Raw genomic sequence first — 11217 nt, 5'->3', positions numbered from 1 at the left:
TCAGTGAACTGCACAACCAAACACCATTTAATTTTCAGGAAAACATAAATCATCTGACTTATTCCCTTACATGATCACTTGGGCTGTATTTTTAGTTGACAGTTTCCACTAGCTCGTGTAGTAGTTTGTGATGTACAGCAAGAAAGAGGGATTTGCTCTTATTGGATACAATTATGTTAAGAAAATCAATACAAGAAATGCCAAGTAAACATAAAAATTGGGATTTTTGTGCTACTTACTCTGCGATTAACGAAACACTACAGCGAAAGTGTTTTCAAAACAAACGAAAAAACGAAACAAAAAAGTGCAGCATTTCATGTCAGCATTCCAACATTGTGCTTTTGTGGACCAAGACTTGTCTGTAGCAGGAAAACGATACATTCAGCTCACCTTCAAGATGACAAGAACATAAGTCACATCATATCAGCTGGAAACATTTACCTGGAAACACTATTTAAATCCAGTTTGTCATACAATACAACAATATTAGATTTAGAGACTATTAAACATCTTTACAGTGATCACACCATGATAATGAGCGATGGAATCAAAGTTCACGAACATTTGATGTAAACATTTGCGTTCATTGGATCAATTCATTACAACTAACATTTGATCGCTACATAGAGAATATCAATCAACATTTTTGCTTGTGAGTTTTGTGCCTGTGTTGTTGTTTTTGCCATCCCTGATTTTCAGGATCTTCATGTGCTGGATGACTAAAAGTGACCAGCACAGTTCAGGTAGGCGAAATGTTGCTTAGCCTACTTGTTGTAATATTCAATATTCTACTTTCAGTCTGAAACTTTATACAACACTGCTAGCGTTTTATACAATAATGAGGACATGTGAGAACAGTGTGGGAATATCCAAAATCATAATAAGTGCGTATGGGGGTCCTCGGTTTCTGACAGTTAGTTGTATGGCGGCGACATCATTTGAATTTTGTACACAGTCTTATAATCAACCTATGCTAGTGCAGTCAGAAATGCTGTAAATATTTGTAGAAAAACACTTTGAGGTCGTGAATATAAAACAATTGGAAAAACAGAAAATACGGCTTTAACTACCGGTAAGTATGCCTTCTTTTGGCCACGTGATGATAAATTATTTTATGGTCATCGTAAGCCTAGGACCCCCAGTATTTGATAAGCTTGCCAAATACTTAAAATTACAACCAAAGAGTAACATAAACTTACTCTACTGTTATAAAACTAAATAGTCAAAAATCACCATAATGTAAGTACTTCCTGTGTTGATTATTCCTCTCGGGATGCTGCCTAAAAATGTGACAAGTTAACTTGTATAAGGTATGACATATTTTAAATGAACATTTGTTACCGTACTTCCTCAAATAGTAGCCTTGGCTAGCCTGAGTGAATAAATCCCACTTGTGAAATTTGAAGACTTCTTTTCCTCTTTCAGTTGTTTTTTCAATCGTAATCAGGATAAGGACAAAATATAGACTGGGGATGTCTCAATCACTTTTTTCATTTTTTTTCATCTGAATTATGTATTATGTAAGTATCTGCCAATACTGTTGTGATTCGATGCTTGCAATTCATTATGAAAAAAATAATCCAAATTGCCTCAAATTTATAATGGGCCATTCCACTGGCTTGGTGTCATTTGCTTATACTGAAAACATACTTAAGTTGTTGTACATTGCCATTTTTAGCTTTTTTTTTAAATTTCTAAATTGATATTCCTCATTTGAGTAACAGGAATGAGTTTTTAGCACAATATTAGCAAACACATGAAATATAGCCACTAGCATTTATGCTAACCACTGATAATAATCCTAATACTTTAAACTTTAAATCAGCCATTTTTAGCTTTTCATGTGTTTTGTTTTAGGGGTTTTTAAATTTCTAAATTGATATTCCTCATCTGAGTAACAGGAATGAGTTTTTAGCACAATATTAGCAAATAGGCCTACATTAAATGTAGCCACTAGCATTTATGCTAACCACTGATAATAATCCTAATACTTTAAACTTTAAATCAGCCATTTTTAGCTTTTCATGTGTTTTGTTTTAGGGGGTTTTAAATTTCTAAATTGATATTCCTCATCTGAGTAACAGGAATGAGTTTTTAGCACAATATTAGCAAATAGGCCTACATTAAATGTAGCCACTAGCATTTATGCTAACCACTGATAATAATCCTAATACTTTAAACTTTAAATCAGCCATTTTTAGCTTTTCATGTGTTTTGTTTTAGGGGGTTTTAAATTTCTAAATTGATATTCCTCATCTGAGTAACAGGAATGAGTTTTTAGCACAATATTAGCAAATAGGCCTACATTAAATGTAGCTACTAGCATTTATGCTAACCACTGATAATAATCCTAATACTTTAATCTTTAAATCAGCCATTTTTAGCTTTTCATGTGTTTTGTTTTAGGGGGTTTTAAATTTCTAAATTGATATTCCTCATCTGAGTAACAGGAATGAGTTTTTAGCACAATATTAGCAAATAGGCCTACATTAAATGTAGCCACTAGCATTTATGCTAACCACTGATAATAATCCTAATACTTTAAACTTTAAATCAGCCATTTTTAGCTTTTCATGTGTTTTGTTTTAGGGGGTTTTAAATTTCTAAATTGATATTCCTCATCTGAGTAACAGGAATGAGTTTTTAGCACAATATTAGCAAATAGGCCTACATTAAATGTAGCCACTAGCATTTATGCTAACCACTGATAATAATCCTAATACTTTAAACTTTAAATCAGCCATTTTTAGCTTTTCATGTGTTTTGTTTTAGGGGGTTTTAAATTTTTAAATTGATATTCCTCATCTGAGTAACAGGAATGAGTTTTTAGCACAATATTAGCAAATAGGCCTACATGAAATGTAGCCACTAGCATTTATGCTAACCACTGATAATAATCCTAATACTTTAAACTTTAAATCAGCCATTTTTAGCTTTTCATGTGTTTTGTTTTAGGGGGTTTTAAATTTCTAAATTGATATTCCTCATCTGAGTAACAGGAATGAGTTTTTAGCACAATATTAGCAAGTAGGCCTACATGAAATGTAGCCACTAGCATTTATGCTAACCACATGTTGGCAAAAAAGCCGTTTAAATTCACTCCCCGCAGCCGCAATAAACGGAAATATATATATATAGGAAATACGGTATGCTGAACAAAATAAAAGTGTTAGTAAATGTTATAAGGAGTGGTTGCTGGGGCAAGTTTGTCAAGCATAATACAATGGCAAAAACAGATCGTGAGGATATTGAAATAGCACCATGTCGGTCCATTACTGGTCGCCGCCATTTTAAAAAGCTTGCCTCCCTGTAGATAAAGCCTTTTTCAGTGGTCACTCATTTGGCAAAAATAAAGCGATTGGGGCAAAGCAATGTAATAAAACAGCTGGTTGAGGTCTTTCGGAGGTAATGAAGATTTGGCACAACTTCAGAGATTTTTGAATAAGTGAAAAACTTTTTCAAAAAAAATATACTGCACACACGAAAAATGTCGGTTGACGAAAATACAATTCACACTATAAAGACGAAAAGACTGTAGGTGTGAAGCAGACGCAAACTCAACTTTGGCACACTTAAATGATGTGGTGGGGGGGTCGGCGACCTGGTCATGGTGGCGTTTGGACTCTGTGTGGGTGGGCGGGCTCTCATAGCCCCTTATTGAAGTAGACTCGCTCCAGGCCCGGGTGGCTGGCCCGGATCTTTTCTTGCAGCTCGGGCTCCAGGCGACTCACCGACATGGAGCTAGAGGATGCACGTGTACATTGTTACTAAAATTACAGTCTTTCCTAATTTATACTTATTGAATTTCACTCACCTCTTCTGGGGGAACAACGCGCAGCACAGTGGAGTCGCAAACACCAGGCTAAAAACGTGAAAAGAATGAAGTTGTGATGAGCGAAAAGGAAATACATTTAAAATAATTAGTTTGAGCTGCTTTCATCCAAAGAATGACCAGCTGAGTGTTACAGAAGAAGATTAGGGCCAGTGAAGGGGGGGGGGGGGGGGGGTCGCTAGTTTGGCCGGATTCTTACTATATTCTCAGAATTCTGAGAATTCTAACTAATAAAGTCAGTATTCTGACTTTAAAGTGAGAATTCTGACTTTATTCTTAGAATCCCCACTTTAAAGTCAGAATTCTGACTTTATTCTCAGAATTCTTACTAATAAAGTCAGGATTCTGACTTCAAAGTGAGAATTCTGAGAATAGAGTGAGAATCCTGGCAACTTTTTTTTCTTCACTGGCCCTAAACCTCTTCCCTAGTTTCCCCTATTGTTGATTTTTATTTTTTGTTACCTTGGTGACCTGGGAACAAATTATGTTTGTAAATTAACTCTTTGACTGTCAGACGTTTTCAGAAAAGCGATGCCGTGGGTGACAGCCGATCTAAGCATTTTTGACTGATCTTTCAAGGTCCACAGAAAATTATGTGTTTGGTCTATGGAAACACACATACGACCAAATGAAAGATTGGACTCTCATCTTTCACAAGAAAAAAAAAGTTTGTTTCTACCTTATTCCGTTTTTCAGTAATCAACAATAGAAAATGGTTAGTTTCACCTCTGTTTTGAAAAAAAAAACGTCTTTTAACGTCTTTGGCACTCCTCCATAGGATTTTACTAAACGTTATTTAACGTTTTTGGCAGTCAAAGAGTTAATACGAATGAAACAGTGTTTTATGGAAGAAACGCTGGCTAAAATGGTTGACTATCAGAGACCACTCACCAGAATCCCACCAGGCTGACTTGAATGGGTGCACTCATCCATGGGAACCTCTGAAAAACGCATGCATGACAAAAAACAAATGAAGGGCACAAACTCAGTCTCAAGGCAAGTGAATTTCATTTTCTTTTTCATTTGACTCTCGCTACTTGGCCGATGTAAACATCTTACCCTCAGAAAGGCCTTCTTCTCCAAATGGTTCATTAAAAAGGGCGGGATGGCTGAAAAGAAGGAAGATTATGTCATCTTTGTGTGTGACTGGTGATAGAAAGTAGATCCTCGTACCCATTCCCGGAGAGGCCATGAGGATCCTTGAGACCACAACCTGAGAGATGGCCTGCTGTGCTGCTTTGGTCGACTCTCCTATCCTGTTGTCGTTCTCGTCTGTTATGGGAATGCCGTGTTTCAGTTCTCTGAGGACAAGAAGCAGACACAAAACACTTCCAAATTTAAAAGTGTTGATTCTTAACATTGTTATTGTTAATAAGAAAAAAAAAAACATAAAGGATGTAACAGTATTGTAAATACCGGTATCTCATTACAAAATTCTGACTGTGGGATGTGACGATATTAAACTGACACCTCTAGTGTTGGTGCCTTGAAGTGAAACGTTGCCTTCTGCTGTCAACTTTGGTTAAATTCAAAGCGCAATGCGCGCCTTGACCTCTGAGGGGCAGTGTGGCGCATGCATGGAAATACAGTCTTATGTTAGTGGGGAAAAGAAAGTCGCAATTTAACTTTAATATGACTTGTTTTTCACAGAGTAGGAAAAATGTATGCCTGTGACTATTATATTAACTGTATGTGTGTTACCACCGTTTGTAAATATTCCTTATTTAATCATGGTAAGTCTGGAGTTCTAATGGTAATGCTTGCTAGCTCATCAATAGAGTTTTACAATGTGTGTTAGCAGTAAGCTAGCGATTACAAAAAACGTGTGTTGCTTTTAAATTAACTACATAATATATGCAATTCTGTTTGTTTAGTTTTACAGTCAACTTAAACAGGAGAGTCAATAAACATCTAAGTACGCTTAGAGAGGTTAGAATAACATGTCACAGGCTTGCTAGTACAATCGCTGAGTTATTTGGACTTGAAATTACATTTTGGTTGTAAAATATGATTAGAACATTTAGCAGTACCATTTGTATTTTGTGTCCAATATGGAAGTATGCCTATTCTTCACATTACTGGCATACTGTGAAGATATCATACTGTGAAATTTTTAGTTGTTGCTTCCTTAATAATGATTATGACAATTTGACCTTGGCTCTGAAATAAATACATGACTAAATAAATGACTACAAGTGAAAATAAAAAACAATATAAAAAATATAAATGAAACATTTTATACAAATGTATTTATTTATGTATATATATACATATGTGTGTGTGTATATATATATATATATATATATATATATATATATATATATATATATATATATATATATATATATAATATAATTTCATTTGTAAGTTTATTTTTTATATATCAGTTTTTATTTTTTTAGTCACTTATTGGCAGTTTTGGTCCTCCATACCACTGTACTGTAGTTCTCCTGTTTAAGTTGCGGAGCCCTAATCTCAGAAAACAAGCTTGCGATTTTCCCATATGTTTGTCTTTTCTTTCTGTTAATATCAAGCAGTTACGATATTTCATACCGTCACTTTTTGCTTTAAACACTTGTCTGATTGAAACATTGTCTCATTTGTTTGCTGTGTGTGTGTGCACATTTTCAATATACACAAAAAATGGGTAGCTATTCAAGAGTTGCTGTGTCTTTAGGTCAACTCCTCACATCTTACCTTTGCCTCATCAGCGGGATGTTGATGCAATTGGCAGCGGCGACAGCAGCAAACGGAACAAAGCGTCCGATCAGAGGTGAGACGTGCTGTAGCGGGAGAGGAGACGCTTCAAAAAAAAACATAGCAGCAAACAAGTTCCATCTCTGCAATGATGTAAGCATTCAAGCTTCCCGAGCATAAATCAGCATGAATAACACTGAGCTGGCAGGAAGACACGCCGATTCCAAAGCACGACCCCGTGAATAATTAGGCTCCTCTCATACAAAGAGGCTATTTGTGCGCAGCTAACATCATGTCAGCACTACCCGAGAGCTTGAGGTCAGCCCGTTAAAATGAGAAATAGAAAGAAGTTGGATGATGATACCTTTGTTAGTGCGTTAAGTCCTAGCGCGGTGGCGACTGCCCCTGTGGTGGCCGATACATACGCTGTGCCAAGCTGACTGCAAACGAGAGAAGCACGTTAGCGGCGAACGAGAGGGTTCATGGGATTCGGCCGTGATGTTGACGTACTTGACTGTGATGGGAGCGTCGCCGCTCCTGTTGGTGTAGTTCACGATTGCGTTGAAAGACTGATTGATCCACTGCCAGAACAACACAGCTGGAGTGGTCCTGGATGATGTGGAAAACAGATAATGAACACTTAACAGCTCCTCATACATTAGTATCTATCGATCACGCTAGCTAGCTATCGATCAAGTTAGCGCTCAAGCTAGCTCTTGATCTATCTCTCTATCAATCTATCCATCTATCTATAGAGCTATCTATCAAGCTAGCTAGGTAGCTAGCTATCAATCGAGCTAGCTCTTGATCTATCTAGCTACCTAGTAGCTATCAATCGAGCTAGCTCTTGATCTATCTATCTATGTAGGTATTTAGCTAGCAATTTGAACTGAAAAATTATTCTTGATTTAAAAGTTGTGACTGCATCGAATCAAATCGTTCCACTTTAAAATATATCAAGATATCAAATCAAGTATCTATTCGTCTTTTATTGGGCTATATCTTTGAAGGAAGCGCCACAGTTAAAGTACTGTCAAGTTTATTCATATTGTAAAATAACAAACTCATTGCATCACACTATGCTGAACTGAGCCATATTGAATCAATTCGTAATTCCATTGAATCAAACTGAATCGAATTGTTCCACTTTAAAATGATCCGTCCCTCAATCGTCTCGCACCCCAAGTTTCGAGAGACATTTCAAAAAAAAATTATTATTTATTTTTTGAATGATTCAACAGTACATTTTAAAGTGGACCAATTTGATGCACTCACATCTTTTAAACCACCCTTATTATATATGAAATATTTATTCTAGTACCTCAATGTTAATACAGACGGGAACATAATGTGATGTCAAAGTGCCCTCAGGCACGCAGTGCAAACATTACATGACCAAACCCAGAAAGCTGGTGAGCTGTGACGTTTGCAATGCGAGCCCGAGGGCACTTTGACATCGATTTTAGTAGAAAAATAAAATATGGTGTTTAGATATATAACAAATTATTGCAAGGAAATATTTAGACTTTAGTTCCCTAAAATTAATAATAAATAAATTGTCAAAAAGTGGCTACAAAGCACTAACAAGTTCTTACTTGTAAAATGTCATCATGCATCCAGTGATGGTCATGTTCATCGGAACCTGCGCTGACATGCGGCCAATCAGGATCATCTTCTCTCCGGTATCCGGATGGAAAGCGGAGTCAAAAACATATTTGGCTCGCCACAGTTCGTCTTCCGTCAGCCCTGGCGAGACGATTCCTTTTCTGGGAGATGGTAAACATTTGGATAAGGATTCTGGATTTGGGTGTTCGCCGGTGGTTTAGGCAGCTGCGGCTGTCTCACCTGTAGTCGGTGATGATTTTGTGCGCGCGTTCTAGCTGTTCGTTGGTGAGGAGGACGTTGCGCGGGTCCGTGACGGTGAAGAAATGCTTGGCGCGGCCCACAAATGTGCTCTGGTCCCAACGGGGCTCCTTGATGTTTATGGATGTGGGGAGCTCTGTAGCCATTTTTATCTGGTGAAGGGAAATTATTTTTGTTAGATAACAAAAAATAAATAAAAGGCCATCCATTGATTTATCATGGCGACCAGTCTACTCGCGTCCCGTGCCAGTCATGGCGACTAGTCTATTCGCGACCCGTGCCAGTCATGGCGACCAGTCTACCCGTGCCAGTCATGGCCACCAGTCTACTCGCGCCCGTGCCAGTCACGGCAACCAGTCCAATCGCGTCCCGTGCCAGTCATGGCGACCAGTCTACTCGCGCCCCGTGTCAATCATAGCGACCAGTCTACTCGCGTCCCGTTCCAGTCATGGCGACCAGTCTACTTGCGACCAGTGCCAGTCATGGCGACCAGTCTACTCGCGTCTCCCGTGTCAGTCATGGCGACCAGTCTACTCGCGACCAGTGCCAGTCATGTCGATCAGTCTACTCGCGTCCCTTGCCAGTCATGACGACCAGTCTACTCGCGTCCCGTGCCAGTAATGGCGACCAGTCTAATCGCACCCCGTGCCAGTCATGGCGACCAGTCCAATCACGTCCCGTGCCAGTCATGGCGACCAGTCTACTTGCGCCACGTGCCAGTCATGGTGACCAGTCCAATCGCATCCCATGCCAGTCATGGCGACCAGTCTACTCGTGCCCGTGCCAGTCATGGCGACCAGTCCAATCGCGTCCCGTGCCAGTCATGGCGACCAGTCTACTCGTGCCCCGTGCCAGTCATGGCGACCAGTCCAGTCCGGTCCCGTCCAGTCATGATTGTCTGCTCACCTTTTTCACTGTGGTTAATAAAAGTACCACACATTGTACTTGATTCCTGTTTCTCTGCATTTGCGTCCACCGTTCCCTCATCCCCTCACGTTCCCTCATGACGAATACTTTGTTTTAATTTAGTTTTTATTAGTTTCAGTATTAGTTTTAGTTTTCTGCGATTGAATGTCTGGATTCTTAAGACAAACATACATCTCTTGAAATGAATGTCATTTTTGGTCATTAGTTTTTTCCGTTTGTTTTACATTACAGCATATAATTTTTTTCCATATAAATAATATAGCCTACTGTAAAGTCGGACTGTTTAAAAAAAAATACAGTAAACCCCCACCTATTTGCATTTGTTTGTGCTCATGCCATGCTTTGGCACCACCTTGTGGCCAATTGATGCCAATGAACTATATTGAGGTGAGTTGAGGAGCTTCATTTAGCCAAGAGTACAGCTTTGCCGCCATCTTATGGCATATATAGAAAATAATCAACCTTTTTTGGCCGTCATTTCCTCACTGATTTTCACTATTGGTGACGGGGCTCGGTCCCGAAGACTGATAGAATGTTAATCAAAGACCCAAGACTTTTGGGGGGGAAAATACAGCTGTTGAAATAAATGTCATTTTAACGTGTATATAATGTTACTATGGCTACGCTTGCTATTCCATACATCCACTCATAGCTGCAAGCTGCTTTGAAGTGTTTGAATGCACAGAACAGTAATTATTAAGATGTTGATGCATACGTTATAGTTTGTGTCAGGGTATGAGCAGAGACAAACGCACAGCCAGATAAAACTGGCCGGCACTGCCATGAACATGTTGTGCTCATTGCTCCCAGTCGGATCTGGTTTTTAACCATTTTCACTCCAAACTTAAAAGTCTCCGCAAGGATTTGCTGCAGGATGATGAAACTCCTCCTGGAATTGCACCAAACATGGCTGCTGGTCGCATTGACTGACACATGAAACACTAATGTGCAGCTGCATGTGCGGTCTCTTTAAATTGAACTCTCATGGTTTGGAACCTCACAAGCACACACACGCGCGCGCGCACGCAAAGGCCACTTTGCTTGATGCTGTACTTAATATGAGGCTCAGCGTGGGTTGCCCTCACGCCGCGTTAATCAATACTTTTAATTGCTAATGAAGGTGATGTGGGTGAACTTTGGACCGCGTGATCTGCGAGCTCTCGGTCGCTTGTGCCCTCACTCTCAGCCAATCACAGCCGGGCCTGCGTGGCTACACATTAACCACCAATTGTTTGCGTGCGATCAATATCACATCCCATTGCACCTTCAGTTTTTTTAAATAAATATTTTCATGTATTTTGTAAGGATGGGGTAAGGGGGTTCTTCACCCCCACCTCTGAGAAGTGCTAAACGCGCTCTGGGTGACAACCGGACCCAAACCAGTCTGATCTGGACCGGGTCTTGAGACAAAACAATGGCGAGAAAATGTAGGAAAATATATATATTCCATTACAAGCGAAGATGATTTCGGCGGTGCGGGCATCTGTGCGTCCAGGATTCAACTAGTATGTAGGCGCCACATCAACACAACCTCAACACGCGCACGCGCGCGCGCACACACGCTTGCTTGTATCCCTGACACCTGACACCAGCACATTTCATTTAGACTTTGAATAACGGATTACTTACCGCTCTGAGGGCTCCGGTGCTCTGTGAGGTATCCCTGAAAGGCTGCAGCCAGCTAATTTAGCGAGCAGTCACACGCACACGCACACACACACACGGCCACATCGCACACCCCCCACACCGGAAGCAGCAAGACGACAAATTAAAAGTGAGGAGAAATACTCGACACGATGTGGATAAACGTGGCGGAATCATAACTGAATTCTGTTGCGCAACGAACTGAAGTCACTTATGAACACACGTGGCTGAGAATTTCGCTTTAACGTTTGCGG

The 11217-nt window shown here is 39.6% G+C and overlaps 1 protein-coding gene across 1 annotated transcript; it reads right to left on the bottom strand.

Annotated features, from left to right (window-relative positions):
• Positions 1 to 6: 6 nt before the first annotated feature.
• Positions 7 to 11068, bottom strand: LOC144058771 (sideroflexin-1). Its single transcript, XM_077577287.1, has 11 exons — positions 10949 to 11068; positions 8375 to 8544; positions 8125 to 8295; positions 7040 to 7138; positions 6894 to 6969; positions 6530 to 6615; positions 5006 to 5133; positions 4892 to 4941; positions 4724 to 4773; positions 3815 to 3862; positions 7 to 3741 (listed from the first exon to the last, which is right to left on the bottom strand). The coding sequence occupies exons 2-11, from the start codon at positions 8536 to 8538 to the stop codon at positions 3645 to 3647; spliced, it is 969 nt and encodes a 322-aa protein (XP_077433413.1). The 5' UTR covers positions 8539 to 8544; positions 10949 to 11068; the 3' UTR covers positions 7 to 3644.
• Between the last annotated feature and the right edge of the window lie 149 nt (positions 11069 to 11217).

The sequence above is a fragment of the Vanacampus margaritifer genome, chromosome 10 (assembly GCF_051991255.1).
Source record: "Vanacampus margaritifer isolate UIUO_Vmar chromosome 10, RoL_Vmar_1.0, whole genome shotgun sequence".
In the NCBI taxonomy this organism is placed as follows: domain Eukaryota; kingdom Metazoa; phylum Chordata; class Actinopteri; order Syngnathiformes; family Syngnathidae; genus Vanacampus; species Vanacampus margaritifer.
The sequence above is the reverse complement of the archived record's forward strand: the minus strand, read 5'-3'. Positions and strand labels throughout refer to the sequence as shown.